At 34.4% G+C, this 25894-nt stretch overlaps 1 protein-coding gene across 1 annotated transcript; it reads right to left on the bottom strand.

Annotated features, from left to right (window-relative positions):
• Positions 1-9975: 9975 nt before the first annotated feature.
• On the bottom strand, positions 9976-25871 carry LOC127091583 (tyrosine-protein phosphatase DSP3). The gene is made up of 5 exons (XM_051030273.1): positions 25786-25871; positions 11098-11191; positions 10627-10684; positions 10474-10517; positions 9976-10372 (listed from the first exon to the last, which is right to left on the bottom strand). The coding sequence occupies exons 1-5, from the start codon at positions 25869-25871 to the stop codon at positions 10115-10117; spliced, it is 540 nt and encodes a 179-aa protein (XP_050886230.1). The 3' UTR covers positions 9976-10114.
• Between the last annotated feature and the right edge of the window lie 23 nt (positions 25872-25894).

The raw sequence follows: 25894 nt of genomic DNA, 5'->3' as shown, positions 1-25894 counted from the left end.
CACTTCCTCACCCTGTTTAGAGTCATGAGAATATATTCCAGTTGTGTTGAAAAGCTAAGTTTAGGGTAAAAACCCCAAAAGCTCTTAAAGCCCTAGAAAGTGCAAAAACAAAAGAAAAAGAAGAATTGATGAATCGAGAAAAAGAAAGAAAAATAAAAATCAAATACTCGATGATTCAAAAGAAAGAAGCATGAAAAAGAGCAGTCGGTAAAAATTCAAGAAAAGAAAACCGAGGAAATAAAAGAAACAAACACAGATGTAACATCGACTCTGAACCCAAAGCCCCTTATTTTCCTTTTTTTGAGTCCACACCCTAACCCAAGCCAAGTTCCAACCCGAAAGAGCTCAAAAAAGTGTGTGCGTTGTGTGTAGGTGATGAGAAAAGAGAGACTATTCAAACTTGTGAGTGATATTACATACTTTGAATGATGAGTGTAAATAGTTAACCCCGAGAGAATTGGTGAGAATGTGAAATAAGCTGACAGGTGAAACGGTGCTTTAAAGTGGAAGTGTGAATGATGACTTACGAGGATGGGTAGGACTTGTGGAAGGAAAAGGGAAGACATTCGCGAATGATCTCAGCAGTAGTGGAAAGCATAAAGAATTCTGGGGAGTGATAATGAAACATTACTTGGGACAAGCAATGAGCTAAGTTTGGGGTTGTGATCAGTCACCATTTATAGTAAGTTTTCATTACTGATCCGATGCAAAACAGAGACATTTGATACACCGTGCAAGCATTTAAGGTACAATTCGATTAGTTTTACTTCCGTTATTTTATTTAAGCATTTTTAATCTTTGTTATGTTTTACTTTGTTTATCTTGATTTTATGCGTGGGATAACTGTGTTTTTGTCTGACAGATCCAGGTAGAAGAACCGGAGAACTCAGAACACGATAGGGCGAGAGACCGGCACGCAAAAGATTAGGAAACCCCGGTACAGGAGGCCTGACACAGGCACCCGTGTCACCTGACACGGGCCATGTCAGGGCAAGGGAAGCAGAAGAAGGAAAATAGTAGCCTGGCACGCCCACCCGTGTCAGCTAGCACAAGCCGTGTCAGGAAGAACCCCCCCCCCCCCCCCCCCCCCCCCCCCGTGTTAGGCTTGCCATGGCCGTGTCAGGAGAAACAGTAGGCTGACACGGGCCGTGTCATCCCAAGCCCAATATTTCCAATTTTCTCGGGCTTTTCATTCTTCGGGCTTTGGGGAGACATCTTTGGACCTGTCCAACTGCTGCTGGGAACTTTCACTATAAAAAGAGGTCTTCTGGCAAAGGAAAAATCATCTGGGAAGACAGCAAACCACAGTATTGTGAAGCAATCAAGTATTACAGAGATCAAGGCATTTGGAGAGCTGAAGAGATTCATGAGCATGAGCGATTGAAGATCAAAGTCATCCAATTACTTGTAATGTGTAATTTTTATCTTGAATTTGTTTTAAACAATATGAGTAGCTAAACCCCCCAATGCTAGGGGGTGTCCCTGATTTAGAATTGTAATGAATTTGAGTTTACATTTGCATTTATAATATTTTGTTTACGGTAACCTTTTGATGTGTTTATTGCTTTCTCTTTCGGACCAATTGAGATTGATTTATAGTTATCACTTAGGCTGGACCGCCAGTGATAAGGTTTTCATCAGGTTACTCTGCAGTAGATATCACCTAGGACTAGGGATACCCTGTATGAACCAGAGCATTCTTGATATTATATAGCTTAACTTCACCCTAATTGGCTATGAACATAGGAATTAGGGTAGATTGATTAAAGGTTTTCTCACCAAGGACTTGGGAGAAAATACCCTTGAGAATTGGTAGTAATTGAGTTTGTTGATGCAATAGTAACTCAGAGTTGTTACAAGGATAAATCATACACCTTCCCTGGCATTGTTTCTTTTTCTCTCTAAACCCTTATTTTCATATTTTTTTATTATTTTCTTTTTACACTCAAAAACCAAATTAATATTTTTTGTTTAATTGAATGATAATTTAAACTCAATACTAACGTGCAGTCCTTGAGATCGACATTCGGGGAATTTCCCCATTATTACTATAAAAGGCAAAATAGTACACTTGCTATTTTCCCGATCAAAATCCAATCCTGTAAAGCTCTAAAATCTCTTCGAAACTTTATTTATTTATTCATTTTACATAGCTTAGTTTTAAATTCAAATTTTACAAACCCAAGTTTAGAATCGTAGAGACCGTTGAAAACATTGATATCGCACTAATCCTCGTGGACACGATAAAAATCAAAATACTTACTTTTGCTTGCTGCTTTACCGCAATCAACAAAATGACGCCGTTGCCGGGGATTTGTGTTTAGATATTGAATGCATCGCAAATATTTCTATCTTTTTTAAGCTTTGTACATTTGTGTATATTGTATAGATACTTTTTTTGTACTTGTTTGCGATACTTATTTATATAGTATAGAAATTTTTGTGTTTATTCTCAAAGTTTGTTTTTGAAAGGCTTGAAAAAGCATTGAGTGATTATTCTAAGTTTGAATGTTTCAACTTGCATTTGTATGGTAATGATATGAGTTGAAAATTTGTTACATTGTTAAGGTACATGTTTAATGGTTTCTAGAACATAACATGAATAGGAAACTCAGGCTTTGTACAAATATCATGTCGTTCATTATTTTGCAATATATGTTCATATTTGAATAACTTTAGATCATAGCCAAAGGTGAGGAAACTTCCATTGTTTACTATATGCACCGGATACCAATAATCCTTGTTTTAACTCGGTTTTATTATGTTTAATCTGTCATTTACATTGAGTTGTATGAAAGCATGAAAATGATCAAGGCATTTTTATTTTATTTTAAGTACAACCACTTGACCAAAAGTAACATATCTTATGAGTGAGTGAGAATTTGCTTACACCCTTTGAGCCTTGTGTCAGGATCCATTTTGATGATTAACTTTTAGAACTTGTACATAACTAATTAGTTCATTGTTGATTTGAGATTGGATTTTGAACTTTTTTCTTGAACCCTCAACCATAAATTGTGGTTTGAATTTTTACCTTTGCCTTAAAAAGCTTGGGAGCATTCACATTACAATTATTGGTTGCATTCAAGTTGAGGAGAAAAGGTTGGTTTCTAAAAGGTTGAGAAAGAAAAAGAAAATTTTGGAAAAAGAAAGAGAAAAGTGAAAAAAAAAACCTTGAAAAAAAATAGCAAATAAATTATGCTAATAGGTTGTGTGTAATTGTGTAACAATTGGAAAAAGAGGAAAAGGTGAATGAAGTTGTGAATGCTTAAGAACTTGGGAAGTGATCTCTCTCATTTGATTAGACAAGTTTTTGTTTCAATTACCTTGAGATAAGACCATTCTTTGTTACCCAATCCACATTAAAACCCTTGGAGTCCTTGTGATTTGTGTTTTATGCTTTCAATATGAATTTTTTGGATGAATGCATAATTTGATCTAAGCGTTAGCAATATTTTTGAGTGTGAGTCAAGTACCTCATCTTTATTCTTCATCCATCGATGAAGTTGTGTGTTAGGTGTGATTCATTTTTGAAATTGTATTGCATTAGAATTTTTACATGTGTTTTATGCTTAGAATTTTTTTCATAGTCCTGTTGTCGTTGTAGTATAGTGTTAAGTATTGCTTTGCTTGTACTTTTGAAATTTAAACCATGCATTTGTTTCCATTTGTAAAAACTTGTTGATCATGATTGAATGGTAGTTGTTCTTGTTTCTTTAGATTTGATTGACCATTGTTTGAGGACAAACAACGTTTTAAGTTGGGGAGAGTTTGATAAGTGTAAATTTTGACTATTTTTGTATATAAAAACATGGCATTTTTCAGCTCTAAATTGCAATTTCAACGAATAATTTCCCCCATTTTTTATAGAATGTTATATTTTGAAGTTGGCTTTGGTATCCTTGATGTGTATGCTAAGTGTGTAGAAAACCAAACAATAAAGGCACAAAGTTAGGAGCAAAATAATTTGTTGAAAATAAAGCTTGGTCGTCGGGTGTGCATTGGCGAACAAGAATCGAGCTCCCCCAACGAGCATTGGCAAGCTCGGGGAGAGGCCTTCCAGACTTTGGGAAAAAGCAAAACTGATTCATGGTCGCCGGGCGAGGATCTGAGTTTTTAAGTCCGCCAAGCGAGAAATTAGTCGTCGGGTGAGGATATATATTTTTTCCAATGACGGTTTGATGCATTTCTGAGTTAGAGATGGGAAATAAAGTGAATTTCATCGGGAGAGACCCAGTTTGTCGGGCAAGACAATAAAAATCTAATTTTGTATAAATAGGACTAATTTAAATTTTTAGGGTATGGTTTTGGGAAATTTTAACCACAATTCCATCACCACCATTTTTAGTTAGGATAGTAGCTTAGAAACAACATTAGAGGGTGCTTCTTGAAGATCCAAAATTGAATTTGCCTATATCATTCGGAAATTGCGATGGATGTTTGTTCATCTTCATTTTTTTCTTTGTATCTCTCTTGTTGGGATTGTATATAAGTTCACTTTTATAGTATGTATTTTTATTAATCATAATGTTATGTATAATCTATTCACGAATCTATATCAATGTTATCCTTGTTTACTTGTTTATCTATTGATTTGAACCGTTATTGAGAAATACTCTTCGAAGCTTGATCTAGGATAATTATCTATTAGATGCTAAAGTATAGACATAGATTTAGGTTTAACATTCGCGTGAGTATTGAATCTTAACGCTCCGTATTGTTTGATAGGCTAAGAGATCGTCGATTAAACAATACGGTAGAAATCTCAAAAGAAGTTTCCGACATAAAATCTATTGTGAGAAATACGTGATGATATTGATGAATGTTTATGATTGTGCATAACTGGTTGGTAAGTTACATGTTCGTATGGTGGATGAAATTGAATCCTGTAAAGCTCAAAAATCTCTCTGAAGCTTTACTTGTTTATTTATTTATTCGTTTTACATAGCGTAGTTTTAAATTCAAATTTTACAAACCCATGTTTAGAATGGTAGAGACTGTGAACGAAATTGATATCACACTAATCTCTGTGGAGACGATAAAAATCAAAATACTTACTTTTTCTTGTTGCTTTACCGCAATCTATAATCTATGCTTTCATTATTTCAAAGTGGATTGTTCATATGAGTACATGAATTGATCATGATGTTAGCAAGGTTATTAGATGAGAGTTCACTTCTCGCATGATTGAATTCACAGGTTCTTCATCCATTTTATGAAGAAGAGGGTTAGGGTGATTCAAGTATAATTATGATGTTTCTTTAGAATGCATGCATGATATTTGTGTTTACAACTTAATTCATAATAATGTTTTGATTCTAGAAAACTAACATAGCATAACCTGTAAATGTGCATTCGTTAACTTGAACCATACATTTCCTTTAGTTGTTTTGAACAAAGTATTGTTTAACTTGAAGCTTGGTGAATCCTCTTGCTTTTGAAAAAGTTTTAAAACTTTGATTAAGAACAAACAAAAATTCTAGTTAGGGAGAGTTTTATAAGTGCTACAATATAGTATTTATCCATATGAAAACTCGACACTTATAGGCTCAAACTAACACTTTATATCATTGATTTCCCTAATTATTGCATATAATTAATTTTTTGATACATATATGTGTGGTGCCTTTTGATTTATTTGTTATTGTGCAGAAATTCCCACAATTCACAAAGATGGAAAAACAAAGCAAAAAGAAGAGTTTTTGCATGTTCGCCAGGCAAGATTCTAGTGAGGCCAAGGATAGAGCTCGCCCAGTAAGCATCTCGCGAGGCTCATGCATGGAGAAACAGAACCAAAACATCACTCTTCTAGCAAGGAGAACCAGCTTTCCCATTGAAGCAACAACGAGAGAAAGGTGAGACAAGTTAGAAACTTTCCAGTAGAAAAATGCTCCATTGTCGCCATGCAAAGATACAACGAGGAAGCTCGCCAAACAACCCTTTTACTCGCCTAACGAGACAATGGAATTTGAGATGCTAAGATGGAAAAGACTTCAGAGTGAAGAAAGATGGCTTTCCAGGTGAGGCTACAACTCGCCAGGCAAGATCAGCAGGGCAAGACCACTATATATAGTTCAGAAACAATTCATTTAGAAGGAGTTGACATTTTTGTAGAAAAGATGATTAGTAAGAGAGAAAGAGACTGAGAGAAAAGTTGACTTGAATAATACAAGTTGGATACACATCAACCGTCAGAAACTTGTCAGTGATGCTCATCAATCTTCCTTTCTTCTCATTTGTAATCAAAAGCTACCATGAGTAGCTAAATCTCTTTCTTATTGGGATTGGATGTAATCCATCAATACTATATATATTTATTATGATCATGGCGATGTATATGAATTAGTCCTTTATTAATATTGATGTTGTCATTGTTTACATGTTTTACTTCTAAATTTGAACCGTTATTGAGAAATACTCTTCGAATCTTGATCTAGGATAATCATTTGTTAGATGCTAAACTCTAGACATAAATTTAGGTTTAATATTCACAAGAGTATAGAATCCTAATGCTACCGTATTGTTTAATAGGTTCAGTGACCGTCAATTAAACATTACGGTTGAACTCTTGTCAGTAGTTTATACATAAACGTTGTTGACGAATAATACATGCTAATATTAATCAAACGACTAATCTCTGTATAACTGATCGGAAAAATATATGTGTGATCAATGGATGAACCCTAATGCCAACAAACTTTCTTATATTTGAAACTTAACTTAATCCTAATGCCAACAAACTTTCTCATATTTGAAACTTCACTTATTACTTACCGATTTCACATTACACTCTTTATGCAAACAAGTAATTTGATAACTTCTCACTTAAACCATATCAACGGTTGAACAACATTTAATATCACATCAGTCCTTATGGATACGATAAAACAAATACTTACTTTTGATGTTGAATACTACAAACATCAGTGACCATCCCACATGGAAGATGAAAAGTATTGGTCGAAGACTCCCCAAAACAGGCAACAACTATAAGCATGTTAGGGTTATACCTGAGCCTAGTTTTCGATAGTTGAATCAAGTCAAAAATACCTTGATCTTTCCAGGTCTATTATTTCTTCTTTCTACGTTATGCAACCATCTAAGATAGGAATCACTACCGTTAGTATGAGAGGAGCGGAACAAACAATTGGGATGTTCCATAAACCCCGATTTAAAACTTTTATCTTCAAATGCATGAGGTTTACATGAAAGTGAGGAAGGGAAGAACTTTTTGCAGTTTGTTTGGTTTCCTAGATGATATGTGTAAAGGATCCAAAAATACATGAACTCTACCTACAAGATGAAAATTAATCAATACCTAGGAAGCCCAAATGTTAGAGTTTTCCTTCTCCGTTGGAGGTTTTGAATGTAGCAACGGTTGCCAAAGAAGATAGGTTCCTGAATGTCAGCAACAGAAATGATTTGAGTTAGTTTGCCAGTTCCAGAAGGGGAAGCCATTATTGAACTTGAGAAGAAGAAAGAGTGATAATGAAGTTAAAAGAACTGAAATTCTTAAGGGTCATAGGGGAGAAGTTGTGAAAAGGAAGAAAGAGGAAGAATAATGATATATAACCCTATCAAAGTGAGACTTTTCGATTTTCCTCTGAAACCAAAACAAGTGGCATTTTGATTTCTAGTTTGAAATTATTAATTAATGATTTTCTTTTAGTTTAATGCAGTTAATTCTTGTGTCCCATGATTGCCTTAAGAAATCGGAGTCATGATGGTAGTTTCATGCATGTTTATTGACTTGACGACTAGGTGAAAGTGGTCATGAACAGTGTCGAGCCTTTACTAAAAATGCCACTTTTTTCCATATTGTAAACATGATCGAAAATGGAATTTTTGGGGGCATTTGTTAGCTTGAGATTTTCGACTCAACATGTTCGACAAGAGGGGGGATGTGAGATAAAAACGCAGGCTAGGTACAGGTAGCTAAATCATGTTTTCGATACCAAAATCACAAGATTCGATAGATGGGGTTCTTAATAAAGGAAGTTGGAGGAACTGGAGGTGCTTTTGGCAATAATAGCGGTTTTACAGCAGTGAACTGAAAACACATGGAAGCGAAGCCGAGGATAATAGCTCACCGATAGTGTATGTGTCGAATTCTGGAGGGTTAACTGTTGGTGACGGTTATTGATGTCCATAGTATATAAGTAAAATTTGTTTATGTAAAAAGGGTTGTCTAAGAAATATATGAAGTTGTGTCCCTCTTTTAATTCCAATATTCTCTCCATATTTTTTTTAATTTGTCGTCATTTATTTTACCTTTCTTAAGCAATATGCATTTACCTTTTTACATTCTCATCCCGTTTCTTTAAATTCATTCTTCAAATCTTTCAATGCGAATATATTTTCTCAAATATCTCGCACATAATATTCTTAAGATTTTTTTGTGTTTAATCCTTTAAGTGAACTAAAACTTGTGATTTATTTACTAACAACACTGATAAATACTTTCAAAATTCAATTATATATATATATATATATATATATATATTATATATATATATAATATATATATATATAATATATTATATATATATATATAAATTGAAATTCCTTTTACAGTTTCGCATAGAAAAATTAATGATTTATGAACTATGAATTGATTTGTGAAAATAAAATATGTTGTATAATTATAAATAGAAAATAAAAAATCATTAATATTTTTAAAATATTAAAAGTTATAAAAAAATTATATTATATTTTTAGCATAATAAATTTATGAATTTTGTCTCATAATTTAAAATTTCTGGTTCGGTCTCTCTATATATGGCCAGGGACGGAGCTTCATGTAAAAACTGAATTCTAATAATAATATACTACTTTATTATAATACTTATTTCATTTTAAAGTCTACTATTTAATGATAAAAAGTTTTAATATGTGATGTTTATATATATATATGGTGCCCTCAAAATTTGGAGCTAGTATCACCATTGTTGAGTGTTCAAATATTTCTAGTTTTTTTTTTTTTTGTAGAACTTGAGTATAGCAAATTTTTTTTTGTAGAACTTGAGTATAGCAAATAATGTAGACTTAAAATTGAAGTTTACTAGAATATCAAAGAAGTTTATCAATGAAATGTTAATTTTACAAATTGAGTGTTGTAATTGTTATTCTCTATTATTTGAGTTAAACAAATGGAAAGGAATTGTGGTGCTCACTTAATTCTCAAATCAAAATTTAGATTTCTTTCCTTGAGTTTTATTCATTATTTTATTTATTTATGTTTGTGACTTCGATCACATCAAAGTACAAATTTCATAATTAAAGAAGACATTAGCTCACACTACGCCAAATAAGGGAAAAGAGGGCGCTTTTTTTAGCCTATAACAGCGCTTTAAAGCGCCCTCTAATCTGGCGCTGGCATAGGTAAAGACAGCGCTTTTTTTTCTAGTGAAAGCGCTCTCTAAAGTGGCTCTTTAAGCCCTTTAAGGGCCACTTTAGAGGGCGCTTTTTAAAAAAAAGCGCCTTTTAAAGTGAAAACTTTTAAGGGTTTAGAGGGCGCTTTTACTGGAAAGCGCCCTCTAAAGTGGAAACTTTTAAGGGTTTAGAGGGCGCTTTTACTGGAAAGCGCCCTCTAAAGTGGAAATTTAAAGGGTTTAGAGGGCGCTTATTTTGGAAAGCGCCCTCTAAAGTGGGTGGTTATTTAAATTTTTTTTTTAAAAAGCGCTATATTTTATTTATTTATTTTAGACAACCTGTATATTGAAGCAGTACACCTAAAACTGTATAATTTGAAGCCCTTTTTCACACATTGCATTCAACAAGCCTTATATATAACAATCCATACATATACAACAATCCACTGATATATAATCGTTTAACTTCTAAAGATTCTAAATATACAACCAATTCATAACTTAAAAAGAAATAAAACTAAGTAGCAAAAGCATCTCTGAGATGTATGTTTTTTTTAGTTCTTTATTGTTAACTATGAATAAAACTAAGTAGCAAAAGCATCTCTGAGAATATGCATGTCAATAACAGTACTCAAAAGATCTTTAAAAACCCTAAGGATATATGTTCAAAGACTCCAAAAAATTACTTTGAAGTATGAGTTCTCTACCAAATCCAAAAATGGAGTTGATAGCCAGTGCAACAGCTAAAACGATGTCAAACGGGGTGGCTTCTGCGTAGTCTCGCCTTGATACATCAATCTGCGCTTCTTTGAAGCACCTTGATACTGGTAGATGATGCTGTAGAGGCACTGCCTAAGATTTATGATGTCAAACATCTCTATAAATGTTAAATCCGCTGTCCTGGATTTAGCATCAGCATAGCGCTGATACTCCTCAAACACAGAAGACAGACACCAGTTCTGCATCTTTCTGAAGCAACCAACTACACAACCTGTTCTATGCTGCATTACAGAAGAAAAATCATCATTAGAACAAACAATTAGGAATTCAAAACAGAAATTCAGAATTGAGAAGATAAACTTGCAAGTGATCAATCTTATACCTTTCCTCGTTTGCAATGAATCAAAACAGGGTGATTTCTCACATCTGAAACCAGACAAAATTAAGGAATTAGATATCTAACAAACAAGAGAAACACCAACAAAGATATACAAAAAATCTGCATTTCAAAGTTGAATAAGCTTGCTTCAAATACCAAGTAAAATTTTCAAAGCCTCCATAATAGAATCACTGAGAATAGGTAAAGAAACTTCCTGCAGAAAAATACAAAGATTTATTAACTCTAAAATAAAAAAAAAAGAGATAAAACCAAAAATGAATCACCAATCCACATAGGTCAAATTTCATAATTATTAGTAGCTAACACCAACCCATATTTATGATAAACCCCAAACCCCCTTTTTCCCCTAATTATACAATTAAACCTAAAACCCTAATCTAATAATCTGCAAAAATAACACAATCACAGAAAAAATTCAAACTTTAAGTAATACACAACATACATTTCATGATTTCAATGAAATTTCATTAACAAAATTCAGAATGATTCAAACAATCACAGACTTTTTAACAACAATCAAAACCCAATTCAAAACATCATACATTGAAATAACATGATTAAACACATTTGAACACATATATGATGAATACGAATATAAAAAATTACCGTTTTCCCCTCAATTCCAAATTGAAATAGACAAATATTCTGTGATTTAAGAAACTCCAAATTCTCCTCCGGATAGGGTTCAGGACACAAGTATCTGCATCAATTCGAAAAAAGTTTCACCCTAACCATATATATATATATATAACATCAATAAATCAATAAATAAAGAGTCATTTTAATCATAGTTAACAATAAAGAACTAAAAAAAATGGAACAGTTGGTGAAATTTAACCCATAATGCCTAGTCTCCATTGCTAGCCTTGCAACACAATAATTATTGTTGAGAATACTCAATAAATGTATGAACCAAGAAAAATGAAATAAAAAATGAACAATAGCGAACGTCAGAAGAGAAACCAAGTAATATGAAGATTAGAAAAATACCTATGGTGTCAAAATCGAACAGCTAACAACGAATTAATAGAAGGAGGAAACGTCGTAGATCTAACAGAGGTGGAAGAAGAACGCCTTAGAAGTAGCGAAAATCGTAGCAGTGAGAACCCTAACGTGAAAAAGAACGAAAATAACAGAGAGTGAAATAACAAAATGCGCAGTATGTTATAATTTTAATGTTTACTAAAGGGGACCTTAGAGGGCGCTTGTGGAAAAAAAGCGCCCTCTAAAGGGGGCCTAAGAGGGCGCTTATGAAAGCGCTCTCTAAGGCTTTCCAAAAGCGCTTTATAAACTGGAAATGCACATGGACTTATAGAGCGCTTTTTTAAAAGCGCCCTCTAAGGGTAACCTTAGAGGGCGCAGAGGGCAACCTTAGAGGGCGCTTTCTAAAAAGCGCCCTGTATTGTTGTCCCTCTATCTCCTCCTTATTTTTTCGCTTCACCTTAGAGGGCGCTTTATTACAAAAGCGCCCTCTAAAGTGCGCTGTCTATTCCAGTTGTTCGCTCCTTATTTTTTCGCTTCACTTTAGAGTGCGCTTTTGTAATAAAGCGCCCTCTAAGGTGCGCTGTCTATTCCAGTTTTTGGCGTAGTGTCATATGCTTGTCTCACCAAAATACAGAGTTTGCCCACCCATAGACCTTTTTTCTATTTTTGCTATTTTAAGTTAATGTTATCTTAATCAAAGAATTCTAACAAATAGCTATAGGACCACCCTATATTGTACGTATAAAGAACAAAATAGCACTAGCACCAGTTCACGTATAAAGAAGACATTTACTCATATGTTTGTCTCACCAAAATGCATAGAATTTTAAAATATAGCTACATGACCATCCTATAAAGAATACTACCGTACGTGGTATAGATTCCAACAACAAAAAGAACAAAAGGATAAAGAGATCGAATCTCGCTCATTAATACAAACCAATAAAATGTGATCTATATCGTATCATTTGGAAGATAATGCAATGAATTATAACACTGGTAGTACTAGTACTTGTATTAATGAATTATAACATTGATAATGCAATGTATCATTTGAAGGTATGCCATTCAAACTGACGGTTCACGTTCCCACCACTAGTTTTCGCATTCTTTTAAAAAAAGATTCACATCATACCAGTACTCTTTTATTCCCACCAATCACGCTACAATATTAAAAATTCAGATTCCCTCTTCCAATGCTTGATTAAAAACGATAAAAATAATAGACTCAACCTTTTTCTTTGTCCTTCTATTTTTGTTGTTGTTTTGGAATTTGTGTTAGTACTAGTACTTGTATTAATTGAAGATGATGTTGACGTTGTCTAAATTCATCTGCATGTAAAATATAGGGTGGTCCTGTTCGTGTACAGGAGCTACTGTTTTTTTTTTGTTTTTTAATCATGAAATTTGTACTTTGAATTCATCCAAGACACAAACAAAAATAACTATTTGAATTAATACCGACAAATATTTCTGGTTAATGGATTGATTTAATATTTAGATTCCAAAATATTTGAGTTAATTCTCATTAATACAAACCAATAAAATGTGTACTATATTATAATCAATGAGGTAGATGGAGGAATTGGAGGTACTTTTGACAACAATATCGGTTTTGCAGTCGTGAACGGAAAACACATGGTAGCGAACCAGAGGACAAAAGCTCACGTATCGAATTTTGGAGGGTTAACCATTGATGACAATTAAATTTTGGAGGGTTAACCATTGATGACAATTATTGAGATAAATAGTATATAAGTAAAATTTGATTCTGTAAAAAGGGTTGGCAATTTCATTTCCGTTCTTTTTAGAATTCACACATTCAAGTAAAAGTGATAAAGAATTTTTAAGAAATATATGAAGTTGTGTCCCTCTTTTAATTCCAATATTTTATCCAGATTTTTTTTATTCAATCTTCAAACCATTCAACGCCGATATATTTTTTTAAATATCTCGCACATAATATCTTTAAGATTTTTTCTTATTTAATCCTTTAGATGATAAAATTTGTGATTTGTTTACTAAAAATATCGATAAACACTTTCAAAATTTATTGAAATTGTTTTTACACTGTTTCAATATAATTTATTTAAAAACAAAACAAGATTATGAATCCAAATAATTGTATTTAATAAATATAAATTATGTATTATTTTATTAATTTTGGAGCTAGTTACGTGATTGTTGGGTGTTCAAATATGTCTAGTTTTTTTTAAGAACTAGAGTATAGCAAATAATGTATACTTAAAATTGAAGTTTGTTAGAATATCAAAGAACAAAAAAGCACTAGCACCGGTTCACGTATAAAGAAGGCATTAATTCATATGCTTGCCTCACCAAAATTCAGAGTTTGCCCACCCGTAGACCTTTTTTTTCTGTTTTTGCTATTTTAAGTTAAATGTTATTCTAATCAAAGAATACATTAGTACTAGCATGGGTTCACGTATAAAGAAGACATTAACTCAAATGCTTACCTCACCAAAATGCAGAGTTTTCCCACCCCTAGACCTTTTTTCTATTTTTTCTATTTTAATCAAAGAATTTTAACATATAGCTACAGGACCACCCTATATTGCGTGCAGATGAATCTAGACGTCAACATGATCTTCAATTTCATATAATGAAAACAAATCAGTGCTACCGTACGTAGTATAAATTCCAACGACAAAAAAAACAAAAGGATAAAGAGATCGAATCATTAATACAAACCAATAAAATGTGTACTATATCGTATCATTCGGAAGATAATGCAATGAATCAAAAGACTGATTTATTCTTCATTTCTCAAATTAGGCAAGCAACCAAACAAAAGATAATGCAATGAATTTCTAACACAAATTGGAAAACTTTATATTATTATCATTTTGTTTATTATAAATTTAAATTGTCTCATGCACAATATAAATATTCTACTTAATTAAAATTTTAATATTGATTCCATAAATCATATAAATATAATTTTTTTTATTGTATTAAAATTTTCTTCTCAAAAGGAGCAAGCAAATAAGATACAATAATTGAACATTATACCATTGAACTTGTTTAAACAAATCCACTAATTTTTGAATTGGGTTGGATTAAGTTTTGGCTTATTCAAATTTTTTATTTTTTATTTTTTAAATATTAAATGATTAAATAATTAATCATCATTTTTTTACTATAATTATTCAACATTTTTAATTTTAAAAAAAATTGGGTAATCTAATTTTACTATTTTTTACATAATAGAATAATAAATAATAATATTAAACAATAAAATTCATCATAAAATACTTACAACAAACATACGACACAAAATTATATTAGTATCAATATAATTTTTTTTTTTAAAAGTGTAACATCCAAAACTATTTAAAATCACGGTCATTAAAATAGTAAATTTTTAAGAAACTAATATTTCAACAACTAAGTCAAAATTAATCAAAATAATAATCATAAATGTTTAATTAGTGGGCTGGTAGATTTTTGGGTCGGAGTCCAATTTTACTCGAAACCCGTTTATTTTAATGAATTTTTCAATTTTTAAAAACATATTCACTCACTTATCTGAGATTTATTTTTTAAAATAACCAACTTTTTCAAAAATAATTCCAAAATAATAAATTTTTTAAAAAAAAATCTAAAATAACCACATTTAGAAGAGGACGCGCCAGATGAACCGGCGCATCCCATATGGATCAAGAGGAGGCGCCCAAGGCATTGTCGCCTGCATTGGTAGCCTCATGAGGAGGCGCCAAGGGCGTTAAGAGGAGGCGTCAATGCCTCTTGCGCCTGCATGTGTTGCCATGTTTGGCGCCTAGCCTCTTGGCGCATGCATTTTATACCCCTTCTATATAAATACCTCGCCTTTGATGCAATATTTTTCACACAAAATCTTCCTCTACTTTCATATTTTCTCTCATTCAGCTCCACTCTCTTTCAAGTTTTTGTGTTTTAATCATGTATGAATACATTCACCAGCGAAATGCCGATTTAATATTTTTCGCTATTGCGTCTCCCATAAAGATTTGTCTCAGGAATACATATTCGTTTGAACGTCTTAATCGGACGTTGAACAGTTGGTTAGATGGAGAAATTGGAGATGGTGAAAGGATTAGAAGAATACAATGACTTGTGTCCATGTTCAACAAAATGGAGAAGTGCGTGAATGAGTGGAAATTAAGACTGACTAAGACGTTCGTAGAATGATGCATTACATGTTCAAAATTGTTTTGATGGTTGTAATCGCATAGTTCTTGTATTCTAGTGTTTTAATTGTTTGTGTTATTGTTTATGTAATGGTATTTTTGTCACAAACGTATAATATGAAATAAATTTAGTTTTTCATATATTGCAACAGAGATACATGTGAATTTATCTGGTTGTACTCGTTCCAACACTCGGGCAGTTAGTACGATTGTGACCTGGCTAACTGCATGAACTACATAATCTACCCATTGGATTCTCCGAATCCATTTCAGTTCGAATACGGGTGTTGTTTGGGAGACCCTTTTTCTTCCTTTGTATAACTTTGTTATGCCAGACGATGTGCCCTTGATATTCTGGACAATAATCCTCTTTTGCTACTACAGAAAAATTAATTTTATAAACATTCGATAGGCTGATGATTTTGTAAACGTCAGATAGCAAGCAGAATGGATCCATTCGGAACATGCCGTAATGACATGGGAGCAGGGTGTACGAAAGGCTTGGAACTTTCCGCAGTCGCATCAACCTTTATCTAGTTCGACTCTGCATTGTCCCATCGGCATGCCCTCATTGTGATCCATGGATTCGACAACACTATACTAACCTTTAGTACGGTCAAACACCGTGACCACATGTGTGTTTTCTTTGGCAGCTTCATGTTTAATGAATTTCATTGAAGCATCACTGAACAACTTCCCATATTGCAACATTGAAATCCATTTGGAACGTCTGCTCTCAAATAACGCCCCTAGCCTGAAATCTGTTGTCTGCATCAATGCGGTTATAGGTAGGTTACAAATGCCTTTGAAGACAGAGTTTATTGAAATTCGTTGTGGTATGCCCTAGTCCACTTATCCAATGGAATACCGTCGATCCACCGTACTGCATCCACGTTTGTCAATCTTATTTCTTTGTGGTAGTGTTTGAAAGAAGGTTCTGATAATGTGTAACCTCCGTTGACAACCTTCTTCCGCAACGTCTTGTCTTTGGTTTCCCGCATGAAATTATGAGCAATATGTCTAATACAGAAGACATGCGTCGAAGGAGGATCTTGCCAGCCATTATCAATATTACTATATGCACTGATGATTGAAGGGTGTCTGTCGGATATCAAACATAAGTTACGTTGCGGTGCAACGTGCAATAAGAGATTTTTTAGGAAAAAACTCCATCCCTCAGCAGTCTCCCCTTCAAAAAGGGAAAAGGCGATTATAAAAATGTTGTTGTTGTCATCTTGTGCCACTGCCATCAGTAACGTTCCTTTGTATTTCCCGTACAACCATGTACCATCAATTTGTATAATAGGTTTACAGAAAGAAAAACCCATGATTCATGGTTGATACACCCAGAAGAGACAGTGGAATATTCCATTTCCAATAACACACGTCCCTTTTGGTCTATACGTGGAAAATGTTTCAAACTTGACAATAGTACCTGGAGCATATTGTTTTAGAGTCAATAGGTATTTTGGAAGTTATTTGTAAGAGTCCTCCCGATTGTCAAACACCTTTTCAATAGCCTTTGTCCTACCTATCCATTCCTTCCTACATGATGGAGTGTATTGGTACCCTGCCCTAATATGCGATATTATTGTACTCACCTTTAACGACGGATTGTCGCCAATAACATATAATATTTCATCGCATATTAGCTGAGAGCTTAGTTTCCGATGATCTTGCATTGGGTTTGTCAGCATGCATATGTGAATTGGACCCCATGGATCCAATCTCCCAAGAATCGCTCCTCTTCCGGTACGAAGCTGACAACTTGAAAAGGCAGTGTGCATTCGAACAATAAATTTTTTATCTCAATGCATTTGTTCTATCAACTCTGAAATCAGCTGATAGTTGCATGTGAAATTTTTTGATGGCTTTTACACAATCATCTTTTGTGCAAAATGTGTCTCCTTGTTTCAAAGATCCTTGCATTTTCACATAAGGATTGTACCATATATCTAATGAAGGTTCATCAGAACCCAAATTAAACCTTGTCATGTGTTGAGGTTGACAATATACATGACTAGCTGGTAATAGCTCCTCTTCCTCATCAGCGTTCACCATTGAATCAACCAAGATCTCGGCTTCTTCCTCTTCGTCATCTACAACATTCACCCCAACTTGTTCGTCATCAGATTATATCTCTGTTGACTATGGGTGATGAACACAGAGGAACACTTGAGAATATCTCGATATTTGTATGTTATCACTCTCTTTTTACTTGTTCCATTTTTAAGTTGTATACCTTTGATGGATCCACGCCAACTAGCTTCGTCGTCGTACGCCCCACAACAATTCCCCGCCCAACACCAACGTCAAACCACCCAAACACAACAACCAACCTCACAACATCAACCTATCACATACACACAACAACCAAACACCCAACCTCGCAACCCATTTATGCCATCCACCCAACAACCAACCACGCAACATCACAATCCATTCATGTCACCCACCTAACCACAAAACGAAGAATCAAACCCTACCCACCAACAACCATATGCTTCAACCACAACGGTCTATAACCCAGATGATTCATATGGGTCACTTCATCGTAGCCCCCCACCAATGACCACTCAAACATCCCATCACCAAAACACACAACCATTGTTTAACTGTAGTACGCCCCAGGAACCATTGCTTAATTTCCAAAACGATTCAATGTCCCAATTTGGGCAACTATACCTTCCGTAATCCACCCAACCCCATCGACCTAACTACGATGACATGGGCATCGAACTCCATTACGGAAGCACCGTTGGCCAGAGCCCCTCCGGATATTGGGTACAAATAATGACACATCTGTCAAATACCGCTGGAACTTCTGCCGGACCTTTGCACCAGCCATCATTCGATCAGGTTAGCACATAAAGACCCCAAACACCCCAGGAAAATTGTGGGAGACCTTAGAGACAAACTAACGCACCTGGATGTGGAACAGGGGAACGTTTCGATTGGACCGGTCATTAAATATTTGTCAATCCCATGTAACATTTATTATATCATGAATAAATTTGTTTTTACATTATTTTTTATTGTTTGATAAATAAATAAAATAAAAAATAAAAAAATAAAAAAATAAAAAATAAAAAAATAAAAAAATAAAAAAATAAAAATACAAGAGTGTATGCACCAAATGAATTGGCGCATACACCACATGCACCATGCAGGCGCCAGAGGCATTGGCGCCTCCTCATGAGGCCCAATGCAGGCACCAAGGGCATTGACGTCTCCTCATGAGGCTACCAATGCAGGTGTCAATGCCTTGGGCGCCTCCTATTGATCTATAAGAGATGCGTCAGTTCATCTGGCGCATCCTCTAATAAAAGTGGTTACTTTGGAAAAAAAATTGAAAAATTTGTTATTTTAGAATTATTTTTGAAAAAGCTGGTAATTTAAAAAAAAATCCTTATCTGATCCAAATTATTTTTAGGATTTTTTAGGTGGGTTTGATTTGATTTTTTGGGTTGATCCAACCCATGCACATCTCTAAGCAAATGTTTTGCTCTATAGAAATAAATATTACACTTGGTAGCCCCTATATCGAGAAGTTTCAAGCCGCCTTTCACTAGTAAAATTCGATGGCAGAAGTGATCCCCAAGAACATGTCACCGCCCTTACCACACAGATGGTCATCATCGGAGCCTCAAAATCATTTAAGTGTAAACTCATTTTCTTCACCTTTAGGGACACTACATTAAGGTTTGTATATGAACTTGCCACAATTATCAATCATTAACTATCAAGACCTGATAAAGAAATTAGTCCACCAACTCTTAGTGAGTAGACATGGGAAGATGTCTACAACCATCATGATCAATATTCTATAGGGCCATTTAGAATACTTAAAGGAGTATCTCGCTTGGTTCAAATAGGCGACTATCAAGATCATCCACCCGAACCAGGAGATATTTTTAGGAGCCTTCCAAAACGGATTGAGGGCCGAGAATTTTACTCAATCCCTTTCCTAGAGGGCAACTGCTTCTATTGTAAAGGTAGTTACGCACACAGAATGGTACATATAGGGGGGAGAACAACATGGAGAAAAATGGTATGGAAGTCAAGGAGCAAACATATGGTGTAAAAGCCTACCTAAACAACTGAAAATAAAAATTTATTTTTCTTATAAAACATTACGGAATTCGGAGAATATAAAACAAGGGTGTTACACCAACAATTACTCAAACTTTATTTTGAAATATACTATAAATTAAAAATATAGCAACAATTTTCAATTACTCGGTTTAAGACAAAGTAGAGAACTCAGTAAACAATCGCAACCCCGATGTTACAATATCAGAGTTATTCAATCTTCCTTAAGTAACCAACATCAGTCACTCCTCAGTATCTGAAGCCAGTTGAAATGTGCCCATCGAACGTATCACAACTCGAAGATATAACAGAGTCTCCATCAAAATTTATTTATCCTAAAAGATAGGTAAGGGAAAATATCAATAAAACCCAAGGGAAAAAGGAACAGAGAAACAGGTACGGGAGTCGGTTATGCAAGGGAAAGGTATTAGCACCCCTCACATACATGGTATTCCATGGGAACCATTTTGAATATTCTTTCTTGTATAGGTGTTATAATCTTAATGTACCTGAAGAAAAGAAAAGGGGTTTAGGAAAAAGTAGTGCTCGAAGAGGATTGTGGCCTTCATGCCTACGTATTCTCATGGTGCAATGAGAAAGTCAGAGTCTCATAGTTCGTGGAACCGGGGAGGACAGAAAAGAAAGGAAGGTGCTTGCCAAGGATATGATTCCTCGTGCCTACGTGTCCTTATAGTTAAATAAGGAAGTCAGAGCTCCACTGTTTAGAGGATAGAAACTGAAAAACATATGATTGAGGGGTGGTGTTTAGACCAAAAGGAGAGGAAGGGGGTTAACCATAAAGGTGTATCTCTAAAAAGGAAAGGAAATTGCGATGATGTCTAAACCAACAGAAAGGGAAAACTTGTCAAAGCTGGAGACTCACATGACAAGGGTTCTACCAAAGCACATGTACTAACATGGTAGATAAGGAAATAAGAACCTTTCAAAGCACTGGGTTTAACACGAGAAGGATGTTACCAAGGCACAAGGACTGGTATGGTAAGGAGAGAAGTAGAAACTTGTCAAAGCCCGAGACTCACATGATAAGGGTCTTACCAAAGCACATGGACTGATATGGTAACAACGAGTGTTTAAACCATGAAAGGAAACTTATCAAAGTCGGTGACTCACATGACAAGGGTTCTACCAAAGCACATGGACTAACATAGTAGATAAGGAAAAAGGAACATGTAAAAGCACTGGGTCTGACATGACAGAGATCTTACCAAGGCACATGGACTGATATGGTAAAGAATAAGGAATAAGCATGAAGGTGTCAACCCTAAAAGAAGTGATTGCAATAGGGTCAAAAATAAGAAGATAAATAGCCACAGGGGCAAGTTGCAGACTTGACAGTGAATTGACATGGAATTTCACTAAAGTATATGAATATAAATGAATACTTTAAGAAGCTAGGGTCTACATTATATACATAAAGGTACTCTAGAGAATGGTAGGGAATATCCCATCTCATCACTTTCTATTGCTTAAGGCTCATGGCATGCAAGCATAGTCAAACTGACAAGTTATTGAAGCAGGTTCCTTGAGATGCTTGTGGGGATGAGCCAGATGATTGGTTGCTGAGGAGAGATATGTTTCACTGAGGGTCTTGAACTCGTGGGGGGGGGGGGGGTGGTGAATACTCCAAGGTGAAAGAGACTAGTCTCATCAAGTGACCAAGGGATTTATTGTCACTTGACAAAGACAAAGGGAAAAAAACAGATGAAGGGATTTAGGAGATACAATGTGAATTGGATCAAGCCAAATCAAAGGAAAGGATTGATGAACAAATAGAGATGCATAATCATACAAAACTAGCCTACGGTCTCATTGTAAGGTAGCCCAAGAGAAAGCCACGTGGGTGCAAAGTGTATTGTCCTATGTTTCATTGTAAGGTAGCCCAAGAGAAAGCCATGTGTGTGTAAAAGTCTACCAAACCTATGCATATGCATGCAAGAGGTATAAAGAAGATGAATCAACACACAAGCATAAAGGCTACATAAAGGCAAGGGAAAATCAGAGTGTCACAAGGTCTGAAGGCCAATGTCACTCCAAGTCAAGCCAATGGGCCTAAATCCTAAGTCCAAGTTCAAAGCCCCAATGGTTTTCAATACTCCAGATCAAGCATATGATTAGGATTAGGTCCTAGTTACTTTATCATGTTTTGTTTAATTAAGTTTTAACAAGCCAAAAGTCAAACAAGAAAAAACAATAAATGAATATAGATGGATAGAATATGTGATGATGTAATGATCAATGGGACATAAAAATATAAGTGCATTAAATAAATGACATAAAGTTAGATGACATAAACTTAAATCACTTGATTTAAAAATAGTAATGTAAAGAGAAATGATTAATGTTAGGAGTTAATGGTTAGTCAAGGTTGTCGGGACAATTTAGTGCTATGTTAAACAATCGTAAGTAGGCTTATATAGAAGCCATACCTATCTGAGACCGGTCAATAATAATGTATGTATCACATGTGTTAGATAATTAACACAAAGTTAACCTCCTTCAACATGCCATACAATGTTTAAAAAAAAGAGAGAGGTGAGGGTAGAGAGAATGAAAGAGGGAACCAAGTCAATTACAAGGGATCATTCTATCCTCAAATCAAAGGAATCAAAATATGGAGCATTGAGGGTTAACATATCGTTGATGAAAAGTATTGAAGACGATTCACAATCATGTATCAACGATTTTGGATGAAAGAAGGTTGATCAACCTCAAGTCAATCTATCATTGATTTGAGATGAGGAAGAAGACATCAACCAAGTAATCAAGCTCAATTCAAAATATCAAAAATCATCAAAAGAAAATAAAATTCAATTAATAATTATTTAATATTCATTAAATAAAGAAAGTAAAATGGAAATTGTTAAAGGGAGGTCAAAGTATTAAACTAAAGTCCAACAAAAATGTGGGAAGTCAATAAAATTCAAAGTAAATGGACCTCAAAAGTTGGGGTTAAAAATATTTAAAAATGATAAAAATAAAAATACAAAAAGCAAATTGAATGAAAAATAGGCATTTAATGCAAAAATAATTTTTTAAAAATGCAAAAAATGCAAAACTTTTATGGAAAAAATTTGAATAAAAAAATAATAAGGGAACTATTTTTAATCAATTTTGGAAGAAAATGGAATAAATGAAATAAAAAAGAAAAAATAATTCAAATGCAACAGCTAGGACACGCGTTGCAATGTTATTGGAGGGAGGATTTGAAATTGTCACCAACACGTGCAAAGCACTTCATCTTCAACCTCAGGATTTTTGATTTTGCAACTTCATGAACTCGTGTTTTTAACATGAATCAAACCTGGATTCAGCTGTGAATTACTTCATCGTTCATGTCTCCCTGCATTAGAGCAATTCATTTTCTCTGAGCAGGGAGAATTTGCTCAAACACTCGAATAACCCTATTTCTTCAAAGTAAAATTAAATTGTTGATACTAAAAATAAATGACCACTAGGTTAGGGAATTTGATTAGTGGAACAAGGCGAAGAGTGTGGTAACTCTTTTGTTCAAGGTTGTAACTCATATTTACTTGTTTGGATGAAGATTCAGAAGTCAACAATGGTGGATCTAGTAGCTAGGTTGCAGAAGGATTATGACCAAAGTAAAGCTTCAAACACCTTCAGAGGAGGAAAATGAAGGATTCTCGTTGAAGAAGTGGAAGGAAAAGAGCTCGAAACGAAAAAGAGCTTGACTGGTTTTGAGTGGTATCGGGCTTCAATGATGGCACGGTTTATTTGGATTTCAAAGCTTTGAAATGAATGCAATAGCTTCCAACATTTATAGGGAATGAATTGGGATCCAAATACGTGTGAATTGAGTGTAAAGTTTTTCATATCTCGAGCGTGTGGCATTTTGGTGACAAACTCGTGAACTTGGATGTTTTCAAGTTGTTTCAAGTGGTACTCAGATGCGTTCGGTCATGGGTAATTGGTTCGCACACGTGAGAGTGGTCCCAAGTTGATTTGTGCAAGTTTCAACATTATACATCATGGACCAAAATAGAGTTAGGTCACCGTTCAAGCTTGGGATAAATCCAATCCGCTCGTGCATTTTATGGTTTTCTTTGAGCCAAATGATAACGTCATGGAGTAGAATAAGATGCACAAAGAATAAATCCAAAAGGAGATTTGAGGTGAAAAGATAGGTTTTAAAGATATCAATCACACAGGGGCGAGAAAAGTTAGGTTTGATTTGTTTGAATATCCTATAGAGTTGAATATGGTTATTCAAATAGGAAGCTCTACAGCAGCGTTCGAATAATCGGAGACTGAGGAAGGTCTAAACTCAATCATTCTTTTTTCTTATAGAGGTATTATGAAAGAATTTATGGCGAATAAAGTTAAGGTTCGTTAACAAAAGACGATTATTTGCACATGGAGCTCTACAGTAATACACAAATAATTGGAGACTAAGGAAGGTCTAAACTCAATCAGTCATGTTTCTTCTATAAGAGAATCAACTGAATTCAATTAGATTATTGTGTTTTAGTACTGAAAACGAGTATTCGGGCATAAAGCTCTACAAGATTGGCCAAATATTCGAGGAAAGGGAAAGTCTACACCATCCATCCTTTTTCATCCAAGTTGGTGTGAAAAGAATTTACTAGTTGTTTTGAAATGGTTTGAAGTCGATAATGAAATTGGTTGTGATTGGAATTATGGTTAATTGAGAAACATGTTTAATGAAATTGGTTGTGATTAAATTGAAACGAATTGACTTGAATTTGAGAAACGATCTGATTAGCGTTGGAGCAAGTTTTTTTTGTTTACGAAAATGTTTGCTTTAAGTTATGAAGAATGGTTCGTAGTTGAAGTGATTATGAAATCGAAATTGACATAAGTCGATCAATTTTTTAATTATCAAAATCAATTGATTAAATTTAATTAAACCACTTAATTAATATAATCAAAATTAATTATCAAAATTATTTGATTACATCAAATACTCACGGTAATTTAAATTAATTATCAAAATTAACTAATTTAGACAAATTTTAATTAACTAATTAATCTAATTAAAACAAAGAAAGAAATAATAGACAAAGTCGGTTTAAAAATGATTGAAGCAAATTAATCACAATGTGCTCATAGCCGGTTCGTACGTAGAGAAACGAAAAATCGAAGTGTCGTACGTAAGGACCGCAACACAGCGGAAATATCATATTAATGTATCAAAAATTTAGCGACATAACGACATATAAATGTCGAATCTGTAGATTAACATCCGATTATGCAACACACACAAAAATAACCAAACAACAACAACCACACATATTCTTATTATTACAAAACAAAATTCAACGAATGAAAATGAAAAAGGAAACAAATTCCCTCTTGGTTGCCACGACCATTTTTTGGGGGTTTTTATCGATATTTTCCCTTTCACAGCGCGATAGCTGACAAATCTGTTGGGGACTTCCTATACGATTCAAGCCCAACTTTTCATGTATCCTTTTTGCTTAATATGTTTATCTTTATCTTACTTGCTTTTCACTTATCTTTGTTGTGTTTAATATACCCTGTATATATTTTTATGCTCTTGTGTGTTGGTTTCTGATGCTTGAATGATGAGCCCAATACCCAGGCCTAGAGAGTACACTTGAGATAGATTGGGAGCTTCGTATTGACTTCTCAGACGTATTTTTCTTGATGGGGAGGTAAGAAGAACCCGCCTAAAAAAAGATTTCTTTTGGAGTATCATTGGCATGTAAGTCATTTTTTTATTGATAACCATTCTTCCAAAGGGGATCCGTGGCTCTAGGGACCTTTAGCTAATATGTGGCTTTTAAAGTTGAGGGTGACCTCACTTAGAGTAGATCCTCCCGAGGGTATCGTTGTCCCATAAGTCATTTTGTGGCGACAATGATATTTTTGCCTCAGGATCCGTGACTCTAAGCATCTTCATAAAGCCTTAGTAGTCACCTGTTAGGGGACATGGGTTTTCTTGCAGGAAAACTAAACCTCCATACACCTTAAGCATCATGATCAGATTATTCGAGATGTTGCATACCTTTGAATCCATGATGTTGCATGCCATTTCATCACATCATCAAAAAATGATTCAGCATATTCATTCCATTGGGAACACAAAAACATTTTTGCATACGTTCGTGCATCAT

This window comes from Lathyrus oleraceus, chromosome 1, assembly GCF_024323335.1.
Source record: "Lathyrus oleraceus cultivar Zhongwan6 chromosome 1, CAAS_Psat_ZW6_1.0, whole genome shotgun sequence".
NCBI classification, from domain to species: domain Eukaryota; kingdom Viridiplantae; phylum Streptophyta; class Magnoliopsida; order Fabales; family Fabaceae; genus Lathyrus; species Lathyrus oleraceus.
Note: the sequence above shows the minus strand (reverse complement) of the source record. Positions and strands in the feature narration are given on the sequence as shown.

Coding starts and splice junctions, on each gene's coding strand:
- LOC127091583 (XM_051030273.1), bottom strand. CDS start 25,871: ATGTTTTTGTGTTCCCAATGGAATGAATATGCTGAATCATTTTTTGAT. Junction 11,192..25,785: donor GCAACATCATGGATTCAAAG/GTATGCAACATC, acceptor GAATTGATGCAG/ATACTTGTGTCCTGAACCCT. Junction 10,518..10,626: donor GGCTTTGAAAATTTTACTTG/GTATTTGAAGCA, acceptor GTCTGGTTTCAG/ATGTGAGAAATCACCCTGTT.